Source organism: Betta splendens, chromosome 13 (assembly GCF_900634795.4).
Source record: "Betta splendens chromosome 13, fBetSpl5.4, whole genome shotgun sequence".
Lineage (NCBI taxonomy): Eukaryota > Metazoa > Chordata > Actinopteri > Anabantiformes > Osphronemidae > Betta > Betta splendens.
The window spans coordinates 17,604,864-17,620,826 of record NC_040893.2 but is presented as its reverse complement, the minus strand read 5'-3'; the positions used below and the strand labels follow the sequence as shown (position 1 = coordinate 17,620,826).

Here is a 15,963-nt window from a genome sequence, read left to right as displayed (position 1 = left end):
CTGCATACTCTTTTCTATTTGAGTTTTGTTGTGCATCGTTTATGACCTTGCGTCTTTGGTGGTTTCGGTAGGTGTGATTTCCCTCTCCCGCTCTGTGTACGGGAAGGCCAACTCCATCATCCCCATGGTGATCTCTGCCCAGGATGGAGGTGGCCTGGTGGCTCTGGTCAATGCCAGAGTCAACATCAGCGTGGTGGCCGGGCTGGTGGCCCCGCCGGTCTTTGAACAAACACAGTACTACTTCACTGTATCGGAGGACGCGCTGCGAGGGACGGTGGTTGGCGTCGTCCAGGCCAGCAGTAAGACAGGTGGGAACACATTCTCATTCACTTCCTCTCCCTTGGGACATGGGACAAACTCAGCACAGGCATTGTTCTGCATCACATGGTGACACGTATCTTCTTTCTCTCTTCTTAGGCACGTCAAAAGCTATTTCTTACACCATTAGCTCCGGGGACCCCGGGGGCTACTTCACAGTGGATCCGGACTCCGGGGCCCTCAGAACCAGCCTGCCTCTGGATCACGAAACCGTGTCGGTCCTGGATTTGGAGGTTCAGGCCCACAGTGGCAACCCTCCCGCCTTTGGTCAGACCCGTGTCCATGTCACCATCACGGACATCAATGATAACCCGCCTGTTTTTTTGCCCTCGTCCTCCGAGTCCTTGCTGCTGCCAGAGCACACAGAAATGGGAGCTGTCGTGTATCGGGTCCAAGCTGAGGACCGAGACTCTGGAGTCAATGGACAACTCACATTTGACCTTTATTCTCCAAGCGGAAACCAGAGGACCTTCAGCATGGAGCGTAGCAGTGGAGAGATCCGTTTGGTGGGGGGCCTCAGCTACGAGAATACCCCACGCTACGACCTCCAGGTGGTCGCCAAGGACAGCGGCGTGCCCCAGCTGAGCGCCACCATCATGCTGGTGGTTCATGTCCAGGCAGAGAATGACCAGGGTCCCGTGTTTGACACCCTCACCTACCGGGTGGAACTGAAGGAAGGCACTTTGATAAACACACGCTTCCTGCAAGTCAGAGCTCTGAGCAGAGAAGCCCCCGGCGCCGGTCACTCCAGCCCGATGGCGTATCACCTGCGTCCAGATGGAGACGCTGCCGGCTTTGGAGTCGCTGCTGACAGCGGTTGGCTTTTTGTGAAGAGCGCCCTAGACAGAGAAGTCAAGGACATGTATCTGCTCACAGTCCTGGCCAGCGCCGGTCACGGGCAGCTGAAGAAGACGGGCAGCGCCACCGTACGGATATCGGTGACCGACGAGAACGACAACTCCCCTCGGCTCACGCAGGAGAGACTCTTCATGGCTGTGAGAGAGAATCTGCCCGCCGGGACGGGGTTCGGCCACGTGTCGGCTGCAGACCGAGACAGCGGCCCCAACGGACGCCTCAGCTACCGGTTCCTGCACCCCGATCGCCACTTCCAGATAAACTCCCACTCAGGTAAGTGTTTAAACAACAGTGTGGAGTAGATTCATGTCCTCAGGCAGCTAATTAATACGCTGCTGCTGACGCTGGAAGTCTCCTGCTGCTGGTGATAACGGCGCCAGCATAACAAAAGGAGGCCAGGCCTGCTGATATTATTTCATGACTTTATTATCTGTTTTTGTTTTTTTTGTTTTAAGCTTTAAAGTGTTTTGTCACTAAGTCATCTTTAAAAGATGAGACTGTTGTTACCTCATATGACAGCAGGGTCTCACTGGCCTCTAGATGGCCTGCTGAGACTTTTAGTCTTTGGGTGGAGACTCACTTGCTGATTTGGGATCCGTTTCTGAGCCGTGACTCTGTCCAGCGTCTACCAACCTCCCATCATTTCTCAATTTTTCTGTGCGAAATAGTCTCCTCTCGCGTGTCATTGATCAAAGCAGAAATCCCTCTGATCCACCGTCTCCTTTCCGCAGGTGAGATCAGCACGCGGGGCACTCTGGATCGGGAGCAGCAGTCGAGCTACCAGCTGCTGGTGCTTGTGCAGGACGGAGGGTCGCCGCCTCGAAGCGCCACAGGCTCAGTCTTCATCACTGTCCTGGATGACAACGACAACGACCCCGCTTTCACACAGAGCCAGTCAGGCAAAAGCCTCATCATACAGGTGAAGACGGATAGGAAATGAAAGCCTTTAGAGCTTGTGGTGGGGTTTTATTTATTTATTTCCTTTTTTTCTTGCAGGTGACAGAAGGTCAGGCCTCAGGGGTGTTACTGAGCACAGTACAAGCCAGAGACCCCGATGAGGGGGAGAACGGCACAGTGTTCTACTCGTTGTCAGGTAAAGTGTTGTAGCATGATACAGTATAAATGTACTGGTAACAAATAAAGGAAACATCTGATGGAAATTACTGTTTTTCCTGTGGTTTTGTTTTATTTTTTCATTGATTGTATGCTTTGGTAATGTTGTAATTTTGGAATTCTAATTTGAGTGTGTTATGCTGTATTTCATTATCAGCCCTGTTTACGAGAGCATCGGTAGCCATGCGTGTCAACCAAACGAATGCGCCGCTTCCTGTAGTAACATCTGCCACTTGCGTATGAGAATGGGTTTTGATTTAGTGCTGAACAAACACTACGCGCGTCCCACTCGGTTCCTGTATTTACTGCAGCCCTCCCTCGCACATGGGCCGCCGGTTCATACTGTCTGTCTCCGTCCAGGTCCCAGAGCCGAGCGCTTCTCTTTGAACCCGAACACCGGCGAGCTGCGTTCATCATCCCCCCTCAGCCGGTCGGAGCGGGCCGAGTACGCGCTGACGGTGACAGCTACTGACAAAGGACTGCCCCCTCGAAGCGCCTCCTGCTCCCTCACCATTCAGGTCAGACCTCCACTGGATCCCGGCCAGAAACAACAGCCTTGCTACTCACCTATTTAATATCAAAGAACACACTCGGGCCTGAGCGGATCCGTGTCTCTGGGCCCCTCAGACTGGTTGTAGACATATCAGCCTCACTTTTGACAAGCGGCCCTCCCGTGCCCTCCCTTCTTTTCCCATGCGAATGCACTATCTGCAATGGAAAAGTGGGTCTGAATGAAACACTCCCATCTGGCTCGTGATGAGGGCCAGCTGTGGCTGTAGCTCTAATCAAGGTCATGCTCAACGGCTTCAACACTTTCTTAATACAGTAGCCCAGCATCTCTGCACACCCACGTAAAACACGCTGTTCGTGGTGGTTTGGTTCATATTTAATATATTGGACACAGAATGGACCCAGTGGAAGAATCCTGGAAGGAACATTCTGAGAAAATATAGATGCCACATAAACAATCGTGTTAAGTGCCAGGTCCATTCCAACAAGAGAAAACAGACTTAATTACTGGTTAATTGTATTAAACAGAACAGCATTGTTCTTGCCCACTCACGCATTTTCTATTATTTCCTTTAATCATCCTTCATCCATGATACGATGGGACCATACCAATTTATTTCTGGAACGCTCGCTCTCCATCTAATGTGGAACCGATTTGCAGCTTGTCATGTAAGGTTTCACAACAAACACTGCATATTTATGAAGTGCCTACTTACTGTGGGAATCGTACGGCGAGATGTGGTGAGGATCCAGATCCCCGTTCAGACACCAAAACGCTGTCAGTGAACGTGTCCCCCCGTGTGTTGGAGCTGCGTCTGCGCTCGCCTCAGAGAAACGCTTTATTAAAACAGTGTGTCATGTTACTTTCGGTGCCTTTTTAATACAAAGGAGCGAAAGAATGACGTTGAAGACACTTGAACTGTTCATCAAAGCAAGTGTGCAGCTATACACAGAGCAGCAACATGTCCCAGTACTAAATTCAACCCCTCTCACGGTTTCCTCCTTTGGCTGCGCTACTTTTATCATCTGTTATTTTTCCTGGCAGTGACATGAGGATCAGATTAAGTGTGATTAATGATACCAGACGTGATATTCAATTCTCGTAACCAGTTTCAATTATTCCAACTGAACACATACAGTGCAAGCAAGTGGGTCGAACAAAATGAAATCTGTCATATGTCTGTTCCTTTTTGTTTTGAAGATAATAAACCTTGCCACTGGGCATTCAAGCATTGCATTAGATGTACTGTCATGTTGAACTGATGACAAACACACAATGTTGTTCTTCATTGCAGATTCTTAGCATTAACAGACCTACGTCGAAGACTAATTCAGTCTCCATAACCATCAACTCTGTGGAGGAGGCCAAGCCCGGTTCTGTGCTTGGCTCGGTCCGCCTTCATGACAGAGAAACCCCACAAGGAGAGGAGGTGACCTACACAGTGGTAGGAGACACGGACCGCGATGGGACCTTTGTTGTGGACCGTCTGACTGGGGACGTGTTCCTGGCTCGACCTCTCGACTATGAACGAGAAGCGCGTTACACCCTGGAGATAGAGGTGGACGACCTCTCCCACAACCCTCCACGCAGCACCCTGGTTCACCTGGACATCGATGTGGAGGACAGCAACGACCATGCGCCTCAGTTCCCCGAGGACCCCGTCACCATCGTCATCTCTGAGAGCATCGAGTCAGGCTCCTCTATTTATACCTTCCAGGCCGTAGATAAGGACGGCAGCGGGCCCAACAGTGAGCTGACCTACTCCATCCTCCAACAGTGGCCCAACACCCCCGGCCTGCTGACCCTGGACCCCTCCACTGGAGTTCTTTCCTTGGGCCAGGAGCTGGACCACGAGGTCACCTCTAACCTGTTACTGGTTATAAAGGCTACAGATTCAGCTCTGGATGCTGGTGAGAGACGCTGGGGGTCCGTGACGGCCAGGGTGTACGTAACCGACGAGAACGACAACCCGCCGGTGTTCAGCTCGCCCACCGCCGTCAGCGTGATGGAGGACCAGCCCGTGGGCTACGTGGTGTTGTACGTCATGGCCAGGGACGCAGACCACGGGGAGAACGCCAGGGTGACCTACAGCATCCAGTCAGGCAACAGCGGAGGAGCGTTCAACCTCAACCCCAACACTGGTGAGTGAAGCCAAGCGCTAACGAGGAGGCGGAGGCCGTGGAAGGGCGTGGAGGCTTCCGATGGCTTGTGGGCGGGTTTGCAGGCTGTCTTGCGTGCTATAGACTAGTTTGCACTCTATCATACCCAACACTTAGTGTTAACATAATGTTTACCATAACTACTGCACAGCCTTCTACTAATTAGAACCATTTGTATTTCCATGTGCAGATATTGCGTCACTGAGCATAATTAAGCTTCTGCAGCATCAGCCATATGCTGATACACACATGCTGACATGGGATATCAACATTTTGTCATTGCAAACAGCTGAGGACTACAAAAAAAAAGTGTAGTCTTAAAGTTTTTTAATCAGTTGCTTACTTATTTTCTCCCAAGGCCCACTAGTGTTTTTCAATTTCTCTGAAAAGATATTTCCAGAAAAACTTTCCAGGACATGCAAATTCCCTCCTGAGGGTGAATTAATTTCAGTTTAAGGGAAGAGGCCAATCCACATCTCCTCACTTCTGTTTGGGTCTTTATTTAATTATTTCTGTCTGCTTTTGCCACCTCAGAATTTTAGTCCGCATCACACAGCACTAGTCAAACCTCCCACTACACAAGCACACATTAACCATTGTAGTGCTGCAGTTACGTCCAACTCTTGCTTCACCTTTCATGACTTATTTCTCTCAGTTGGAGGCAAGACAGACACAGGAGCCTGCCAAAGCCGTAACACACACACAAACACACACACACACACACACACACACACACACACACACACACACACACACACACACACACACACACCCATCATCTGTTATTGTGGATCTATGACCAAGGGAAGCTCTTGCTCGGGCTTCTGGGAATCATTAGAGAAGGGATTGGTTACGCGTGTTTATGTATACGCACGTGTGTGTAGGCATCCACATATGTGTTTGTGTGCTTGCATGAGGTTCTCTCACAAAGTCAAGGCTGACCTTGGGCTGTTTGGTCCTGTGGGCTTTGTTGTGGTGTTTGAGACACGTGTCGACGTTGGCTCCACCTTCCCCTTCAAGTCGCCAACCCCGAGGCCCCCTGCAGCAGGTCGGGATGGAAACATTCATAGTCTGTCATGCATGTCACTTCTGCATTAGACCAGTAGGTGCAGTCATCTTGAAGTATTTTCATGCACGCTGGTTATTTGTTAAAATAAATGACAGGGCTAATCCTCTGAGCACCTGGTTTGCTCCTGTTTTTGGGGTCAGTTTCTAAGAGGAGCTGCACACTGTTTCCATTACTTTGGCATCACAAAGGACTGAACTATCGAGCTATTATTAGGAAACGGTACAGTCAAAGAGTGCAACACATCGTCATCGCTCACTGTCAGACGGCGGGTCATTAATTTCACTTTCGGGGCGATGGGAGAGTCCACTGGTGATATGGTGAATTTGCCTCGCTGCAAAAGACAACACCATTGAGGGATTAACACATCAAATGTTGATTAATGACTTCTGTCGTCTGAGCTCACCTTCCAGTTCCTCCAGAGTCCAAAGTGTTGGCGCCACATTTGAAAACATCCCCATTTCACGTTGCCTTATTTCTGCCTGTGTTTCATCAGTGACAGAGATCACAGAGGAGTCAGATTAGGTGAAAATATTCTAGCCTGCAACTCCTTCCAGATTAAAAGTCTAGGAGCAAGTTATATCAATCTCAGCAAGATACCAAGTCAAAACGTGCACTAAAAAAGTTAAGCCAAAACATCCACGGGCCTTTCTTCTTTTACTGTTTTAGCCCATTTTAAAGCATGAAACTGAAATTGAATCAATGCAAACTCTATCCTCTGAGGACAGGATAATGAAAAGGCAGTGGGGTGCCCCTAATTCCTACGGTGCACGGCAGGCCTGGCTGTTGCGTGCCTCCAGTGTGTGTTTACGGCTTCTTTCTCAATGGCTGTGGCATTCTCCAGTGGAAAATCTCATAAACTGAGGCCAGACTGTTGAGCTGTTGGAGCGGCAGCGGTGGTAGCACTCAGGTGGGCAAAGCTGTGTGTGTGCGAAGCAGATCAGCTCTGATTCGGCCCTCACACGGCAACTTTTCACACTTGCCTTTAAAATCCCTTGGCTGCACACGGATGTGGAAAGTGGCGCGTTTTATTGCCTTTGATAGCAGCTTTCGTTCTGTAGCTGTGCTGCGCGGCTGCCGCTGTGAAGTACACGCAAACACACACAGGAAATCCCTCCTCACGTTTCACCCGTGATTCATTCCTTTACAGGCTCTCTGTCTATTTTCAAGCCCTTGGACCGCGAGGAGCAGGACGTCTTTAACCTCACAATAATTGCTGAGGATCACGGGATACCTCAGCATTCATCAAGCCAGCTGCTGTGTGTCCATGTGATTGATGTTAATGACGAGGTGCCCTGGTTTGAGGAGAGCCAGTACGACGCCCAGGTCCCTGAGAACCAGCCTGCAGGAACCAGTGTGCTGACAGTATCTGCCTCGGATCTAGACCAAGGTGAGGTGGACGGCCTCATTGTGCCGTAACAGATATCAAATTGTGCTGCCTCAGCAAACAGGACGAACTTAAATGCCTGTAATCATTCTCAGCTTTCATGTGCCGAGTATGTGTTCACATTACAGAGATTAACAGTTGTTTTTAATTGTGGGGGGTTGGGAGACAGGATCCAGCATTCCCCTGGACTTAGTCAGAAGCACATAAAACAGAAGGATTATAAACTTTCTCTCCAAAAGCAATTAGTGAAGTAAACAGGTGAGGTTGCCAGACAGCTTTCTGTTAGCACGCAATCTGGCACCCAGACACCTTTGGGAGCGATGCCACAGCCGAACGCTAAAACAGCGAAACTTCTGACAAACCAATAAATATACGCGCTATTAACCATAAAAAACATCAGAGTGGTATGTTTTTGTATTATAGTTGTAGGAATGAACTTCTTTGAGCTCTGGTAACGCTTTGTTAACGGGTCGACTCATTCATTCTTGTACACTGTGGGTGCGTTACTGTAGGGAGCAATGGCCAGGTGACCTATGGCGGCATCACAGAAAAAGGTTTCAGCATCGACCCAGTAACAGGGGTCATAACAACCACCAAGCCGCTGGACCGGGAGCTTCACGAGTTCTACACTGTTACAGGTACTGCTCGAACCATCTTTGGATCCTTGTGGATATTGTGTGTAATGTTATAACTTATTTTTGTTTCTGTTTTGGCAGTTTATGCAAAAGATAGTGGTCTTCCACCCAACTATGCCAAAGCAACAGTGAGCATCAGGGTGCTGGATGAGAATGACAATCCTCCTGTCTTTGGACGTCTCTACTATAGCATAGAGGTGCCTGAAAACCTGGAGGCTCTGCCTTTGTTCACTCTCAGAGCAACTGACCCAGATGCAGGAGACAGTGGGGATATGGTATATAGAATCACAGGTGAGAATGTTGTTGGATGCACCTTTAGCTGCTGTCTTTTTATGTTGTTAGACCTCAATCACAGGCTCAGAACACGCCATCATCTTTTTTTCCCTGCAGCTGGAGATGCGTCTGGAGACTTCCACTTGGGGAGACAGTCAGGTGTGCTGTCCACGTCGAGGCCGCTGGATCGGGAGAGGAGATCTGGGTACCAGCTCACAGTCACGGCTCAGGACCAGGGCCAACCGCGCCTCAGCGCCACCGCCACCGTGGAGGTGACCGTTCTGGATATTAACGACCACAGCCCCCAGTTTCAGAGCAGCAGCTACACTGCCGACATTTCAGAAGACGTGCCCATTGGCTCACTGGTCCTAGAGGTGAAAGCCACTGACCTGGACCATGGTCCCAACAGCCAAGTGATGTACTTCCTCAGCCGTGGCACCAAGAGCATGTTTATAATAGACGAAAACACGGGACGCATTATCACGGCAGCACCTCTAGACAGAGAAAGAACTTCCTCTTACACCTTTGAGGTGTGTGCCACTGACTCCTCCCCCGCCAGCCCACGGAACTCCACAGCTCAGGTGACTGTCTACATTCAGGACGTGAATGACAACGCCCCCTACTTCATTCAGGACCCGCTTATTGTGAACGTCTCTGCTGGCAGCGTGTCCAGCCGTCGAGTGCTGGCCACCATGAGGGCAGAGGACAAAGACTTTGGTGCGAATGGCTCCGTTTTCTACCGCTTTGCCAACCCGGCGAGGGGCTTCACCATTAACTCGCTGACGGGGGACATCCAGGCCACAGAGAAGCTGGAGACTCTCACACAAAGTCAGAGGATTTTGATAGTTCAGGCCATGGACCAGGGCAACCCCACTCAGTCGTCTCTGGGGGTGGTCATCATTTACATCAGAGAACAGCTCTACAGTGGGATTCGCTTCTCACGCACAGCTAGAGATGTCAGTCTGCAGGAGAACGCTGCTAAAGGTTTGTGCTGCATCACATTCGACATTTGAATTAGATGCTGTGAATGCATAATAAAATTGCATGTGTTTTCACCCCTCAGGCACAATAGTAACACAGACTCAGGCCCAGTACCCTGATGGCTCCCGGCTCGGTATCAGTTACAGTATTTTCAGTGGAAACAGAATGCAGTCTTTTGGAATTAACCCCATCACAGGTAAGTGCAGGGATTGCAGGATGATATTTTCCCAATTTACAGTCTCACCTATAGTTGTTTTTGCAAATTAGGTGAAATATGGGTCCAGAAATCTGCAGGGATAGACTTTGAAGAGACCCCAAAACTCCGCCTTGTGGTGAAAGCTGAGACAGCGGCCTCCAGTTCCTACATGGCTGTCAACCTGATCCTGCAGGACGTCAATGACAACTTGCCTCGGTTCCAGCTGCAGAACTACGTTGCATACATCAGAGAGGCACAGGGCTATGATTTCCCCATTATCCAGGTGCGGTAGCCTGTCCTCCACACGTGTATTATAGAAGAGAAAAATCATTCAAACAAAGCTCTGTTACCCTTCAAATTCAATATTTCTCATTAGTTCATGTTAAAGTCGTTAAAAGCTGTGAAACATTTCCTCAGGTTGCGGCCGATGACTTGGACCAGGGTCAGAACGGTCAGCTGACCTACTCTATAAGGTCATCGTCCATGAGTGGCTTGTTTAAGATAGACCCATTGACGGGCACTATCACCACAGCAGCAATAATGGACAGAGAGATCTGGACGCAAACAAAGTGAGTCTGCAGTCGCGTCCTCATCAGCCCCATCAGCACCTACTACAAATAACATTCTCCCCGATGGGATTCTGCTTCATGGCTTTTCCACTGTACAGTATTGAGCATCCTCTAATTATAATCCCCACAGACAAAAAGAAGTAAAATACATTGAGTTGTATTTGTCGTTGTTATAGTGTGTTACATCCACTTTAAATTAACAGGGCTGAGAAGAAGGGCTGAGAATTGTTGTTTAGAAAAAGTTAAAAGTTCAGACATTGACATTCACTTTGTGGCTCCAGGCTCGTTGTTACGGCAACTGACCGAGGAACCCCGAGGCTAGCTGGCTCTGCCACCCTTACTGTGATCATCATTGACCTCAACGACAACAGTCCCATGATTCCGCTGCCTCGGGAGATCCGTGTGCCTGAGGGTAAGTCGGCTCAGTGATCTTATCATAAAGCCTCATGTCACACTCCCTGGCAGCTCACTCAGCGGGGCTCAGTGAGAAAAGTCTGACCCTATTAAACAAGCTGTTGCCAAGTTCCTCTGTTCATTTCCTGTCTCATAGATCAAGGCTGAACAGGAAATTTCTTAATAAAAAGCAAAAAAACCTTCTTGTGTGCTTCATTTCACTGTGACTTAAATGTCTTATTTGCTTCCCTTCTTATTATCACATACAGATACTCTGATTGGCACAGTTATCACCCAGGTAACAGGAAACGACGTGGACTCGGGCCCAGCGCTCTCCTATACTTTACATCTGGACCCAAACAACCAAGGCATGTTTGGCATTCATCGTTATGGAGGAGGGGTGTCTCTCACTGGGCCTCTGGACTATGAAGAAAGGATGTGGTACACTCTGACCATCTGGTCGTCTGACTCCAAACACCAAAGCGAAGCCAACCTCACTGTGCTGGTGGATGATGTGAATGATAATGTCCCAGCCTTTACTCAAGACTTGTATCAGGTACGGCGTCCATTCAGCCACATACAGCCATGCATTCAACAGGTCTGTAATGAGCATTTGTGTCCTCCCATCAGGTGACTGTATCAGAGCACATGCCAGCAGGCAGCGCAGTCATCACAGTAACGGCCACTGACCGGGACTCTGGGGACAATGGGAAGATTATCTATAGAGTTGTGTCATCGACGAGGGGCAGTTTTTACATTGACCCAAGCAACGGTACAATCACTGTTTTGTAACATTTGGCAAATATTTAGTCATTTCGTTCATTAAAAGTCTTTGAGGTTTAATTTTGCTTCAAATGGCACCAGGACTATTTTTCTTCTATCTAGTGAGTCTCTAAGTCTTAAACACAATTCCTTAAGTCGCATGTGTCTTACTTGTTTTTTTCTCACAGGTACCCTGTTCGTCAACCAAAAAACAGAGTTCGACTTTGAGAGTCCCTCCATCATGGTGATGATCGAGGCACGGGACCAGGGCTCTCCGTCTCTCTCATCCACGGCTGCTGTTCAGGTTCACGTGTCCGACGTCAACAACAACGCTCCGCTCTTCCACCAGTCGGAGTACAGAGCCACGGTGTCTGAGGACGGGCTTCCTGGGTCGACCGTTCTGACCTTAGAGGCTGTAGATGGAGACTTGTCTCGAGAGAACTGTGGTTTCGATTTTGCGATTGCCAGCGGCAACTTGGGTAACGCCTTCCAGATCGAGAGCAGCGTGCGCTTCTTGGAGGGGCGGGGGTTTCAAACAGTAGGCAGCCTGATCCTAGTGGAGGAGCTGGACTTCGAAGCCATGCCGAGTTATAACCTGACTGTTGTGGTGTCGGATCGCGGGATCCCTCAGCGCAGCTCCAGCGTGCCTGTCCTCATCAGTGTCTCAGACGCCAACGATAACCCTCCAGCGTTCAGCCGAGCCGAGTACAGTGTGGCGCTGAATGAGGGTGCGGCAGCAGGGACGGAGATCTTGCATCTGTCGGCCACAGATCCGGACTCCGCTCCAAACGGAGAGGTGCAGTACTCCATTAGCTCAGGGGATGAGACGGACCTTTTCCAGGTGGATCGGTGGACTGGGACCTTGAGGCTGAAGAGACCTCTGGACAGTGAGAGACGATCATCTCATATAATTGTTGTCCAGGCGTCAGACGGTGGAGGTCACTATGCTTTGGCTCCGGTCAACATCGATGTGAAGGACATCAATGACAACCGGCCATTCTTTCCCCTTGATCTAGTAACTGCAAGCATCAGGGAAAACCAGCCCCAGAATGCCTTAGTGACAATGCTGCATGCGATCGACCATGACAGGGGCGTTTATGGACAGCTCAAGTACTACATGCTGGACAACTCCAGGGAGGGAAAAGAGGCCTTCCTCATCAACCGAACGTCAGGAGAAATACGGACTCGCTCTACGTTTGACTTTGAGAAAGTGCATCTCTTTCATTTTTTGGCTGTCGCCATGGATTCTGGCAACTATTCAGCTACTGTAACAGTGCAGGTTTATGTTACTGGGGAGGATGAATATGATCCGGTGTTTGCCTCCTCAGAGTTCTCATTCAAAGTGCCTGAGGGAGCAAAGAAAGGTCAGATCATTGGCAAAGTAGAGGCCATGGATGAGGACGGAGGAGTTGATGGCATTGTTCTTTACTCCCTAGAAGAAAGTTCACCTTATTTCGAAGTCAATGAATCAACAGGAGCCATTTCCTTAAAGATGGACAGCCACGCCAGGCACGCGAGCCGCTCCAAGAGAGACGTGCGTCTGATGACTGTGGATGTGACGGCTCACAGTCCTCTGGAGACGTCCCGCAGAGCAGCCGCTAAAGTTATCATAGACGTGTCCCATACGTCCTTTGGCCTCACCACCGACATGAATATGCTGCTTATCAGTGCAATCGCAGTTGCACTTGGGGCAATAGTCATACTCATAACTATCGCCGTGGCGCTGTTCTTTGTTAAGTTAAGACGTAGGAAAAAGGAGCACAAAGCGCACGGACGCACACCAGCGTCGGGCACCGTGCTGCACAGGTTTGAGGAAACAAAGATTGCAGCGAGTGAGATGATTTACCACCAGGCCCTTCCTGGATACACCGCCGATCAGAGCGGCAGCGGCGGGGGTCCGTACACCCGCGGAGGATCCCTGGATCCCTCCCACTCCAGTGGACGCGGCTCTGCAGAGGCGGAGGCGGCGGAGGACGACGAGATCAGAATGATTAATGAGTACCCGCGAGTGTCCAGCATCTCCTCCTCCATGCAGGAGCGCATCTCTGCCCGGGGTCCAGACTCGGGAATCCAACAGGATGCGGACCAGCTGTCGGACGTGTCCTGTGAGCCGTCCATAGACTGGTTCAAAGGGAAGAAGCTGGGCAGTCTTAATGGTACTTTAACGGCTGGCCAGGTGCCGGTGTACAGGGACGAGGGGGGTGGGTATGTGGGGGTGGGCCGAGGACTTAGCATTTCGCACCCCAAGGACTATACTTTCCCAGAAGATGGCAAGCCTGCTGTTGACGGCTCCCTGACAGCCATCGTGGCCAGTGACGAGGAGCTGAGGGGCAGCTACAACTGGGACTACTTGCTAAACTGGTGTCCCCAGTTCCAGCCCTTAGCCAATGTCTTTACCGAAATAGCACGTTTAAAGGACGAAACGGCCCCTCCTCATCCTCGCAGGTCATTTCATAGCAAAGCAAAGGCAGAGTCCAGAATCGACCCCCCACCTCTCATAACCTCCGTCGCCCACCCTGGCGCAAAAACTGTACCTCCCAAACCGGCCGTAGGAAGGACGTTCTCCCACTTGGCGTCTCTACGGAGGTCTCCCCTCAGCGCTGAGGGATCCATCTCCTCGGTCGCCATGTCTCCCAGTTTCTCACCCTCTCTGTCACCGCTGGCGGCGCGCTCTCCGGCAGTGACGCCGTTCAGCGTCTCGCAGGGTCCCTCCGCCTCCGTGATCAGCGCAACTGAGCACAATTTGGAGCACAGCGAGGAGGCAGAGCTGAGGATTTAAAGCCTTAAGACTAATCTTAAGGGTGAAGTAAAGGGTCATTGCTGTCCCAAATCCGCTCTACTGTATGACTACAGCTATTCTCTTTTAATTCTCATTGTCAAGAGGAAATCGAGGTTGGACTAAGACGGCCAAATAGCTGAAGATGTGGTGCTTACTGAAGGAAAAGTTGGACTCAGTGACGAACAGGCCAAAACGAACAATGCCTTTAGTGAGTGTGTGTGTGTGTGTGTGTGTGTGTTTGTGTGTGTGTGTGTTTGTGTGTGTGTAGAAGGAAACTCATTCTTCTGTTGATCATTGTTAATTTGCACATTTGAATGGGGATTCATACATGATGTCAATATTTTGTACAGACGCATTGTCTATATTTTTATACTTACACGTGGTTTCTGACAAGAAGTGACATTGAATTGTCACAAAGGTTGCTAAAAGCTCAGAATATATTTCTATATTTGTATATTTGTAGCTTGTACTGTATAATTGTTTGATCTGTAAGCTCTTCTTATTTCTAGTCATTCTTAGCGTTGTGGTTCTAATTTATCCATTGGATTCATACCTGCAGACTGGAGGAAACACAGTATATCTGTATGTGATGTCTGAGCATCAGTCAGAATAGAATATTATCTGATCAGGCCTTCTCTAGTTCCAGTGTTTAATCTCACATCAAAAGGTAATCGTGAATGTGAAATGCTCGTCAACACGCCTCCATTCGTTTCCTGCGTTGGAAAGTGGATCTTGACATCCAGTGAACCTGCCCTGCTTTAATGTCTCACAACAAGCCTTACTGCCTGGTCATTTCACATAGTGAACCTATTTACAGTAAACAGCTACTGTGTGTTTGATGTAGATAAGTGATTTAGTTTGCAAGCGTATTCAATGCAGAAATGTAACAGGACCTGTCTAATCATCTAATGCTCATTAGTGAAAAGAGATCTCTTAATTTACTGACAAACTGCAGTGACAGTCATTTTGGACATTTTGTTGTAGAATCCAACAGTAGGGTTAACTGTAATACTAATAAATGTTAAATGAAGTTCAAAAAGGTGCATTTTTATGAATGTTCACACACCACCAGAGGAAATGAATATCACTTTTAGCCATAAGTCACATAATGCCTACAGTATAAATACATCCATGGCCATTTAGTGTGGTTGAGGAAGCCTTTACAAAAACAGCGCTCACTTCGTTAAACAGCTCCCTTGACTTCTGCTTGGGTCTGATCAGACTCTCTGTTATCAGGTGTTTTGTTCTCTCTATGTCTGGTTCTAGACTCATGACACTACAGTATTTTATTTATTAGACTCCTCGGAAGCAGAGAGACATGGTAAATTATTTACAAGAATGTTGTTTTGACAACGGCCAAATATACATAAACACTACCTACTTTATTATAATGAAGGTATTTTTTGCATTGCTTTGTGTTGAACAGTGTTATCTGCTATTTGCATTTCACACTGGTCCAACCTTTGTGTATAATGGTGCCACAGACAAGTGAAACTCCTGCAAATGCTCACTCATGTAATTTTACCCTTGTCTAGAGAAATGTTTCAAGCAAAGTGCCTGAATAAAGTACTTAATGTGAACACGCTGCGGTTGGTATCACTTTCCTCAGCTCGGGTGATTGGTAATGTACGAAAATAAATCATCACTTTTATGTGCCGTGCATCCGTAGATGGGTTTCAGAGCTGCGTGACATTGGATGCCGAGTACAAGTCATGGCTGGTGTCCTAAAATGAAAGTTTATATACTGGGCTCCTGTAAACACTGATGTTTTGTTGATTTAGACACCTTTGGTATTTTCTGGCACCACCGACCTCCAAAATCCAAATACAGCTAAAGTTACGAGCATTACCCTGTAACTTCAGACTTTGTATAAACTGTATCGCTTAAAACCCCTGTTTTCCCAGGGGCAGTGGGATAAATGGGCAAATGCAGACCTGAGGCGGCCCGGTTCAGTCTCAACATGTTC

At 48.9% G+C, this 15,963-nt stretch overlaps 1 protein-coding gene across 1 annotated transcript in view; it reads left to right on the top strand.

Moving 5' to 3' along the window:
• LOC114868172 (protocadherin-16-like) overlaps positions 1–15,577 on the top strand; it is a 63,070-nt gene extending 47,493 nt beyond the window's left edge. The window contains exons 5-21 of the mRNA XM_029171605.3: positions 72–308; positions 418–1,446; positions 1,905–2,092; positions 2,170–2,266; positions 2,647–2,804; positions 4,092–4,938; positions 7,173–7,412; positions 7,922–8,047; positions 8,126–8,335; positions 8,435–9,301; positions 9,381–9,494; positions 9,566–9,777; positions 9,912–10,063; positions 10,345–10,475; positions 10,726–11,012; positions 11,087–11,228; positions 11,407–15,577. Of these exons, the coding sequence (XP_029027438.1) occupies positions 72–308; positions 418–1,446; positions 1,905–2,092; positions 2,170–2,266; positions 2,647–2,804; positions 4,092–4,938; positions 7,173–7,412; positions 7,922–8,047; positions 8,126–8,335; positions 8,435–9,301; positions 9,381–9,494; positions 9,566–9,777; positions 9,912–10,063; positions 10,345–10,475; positions 10,726–11,012; positions 11,087–11,228; positions 11,407–13,997 (7,628 nt within the window). The 3' untranslated portion in view covers positions 13,998–15,577. The remainder of the gene's footprint in view (positions 1–71; positions 309–417; positions 1,447–1,904; positions 2,093–2,169; positions 2,267–2,646; positions 2,805–4,091; positions 4,939–7,172; positions 7,413–7,921; positions 8,048–8,125; positions 8,336–8,434; positions 9,302–9,380; positions 9,495–9,565; positions 9,778–9,911; positions 10,064–10,344; positions 10,476–10,725; positions 11,013–11,086; positions 11,229–11,406) is intronic.
• The last annotated feature ends 386 nt before the right edge of the window (positions 15,578–15,963 follow it).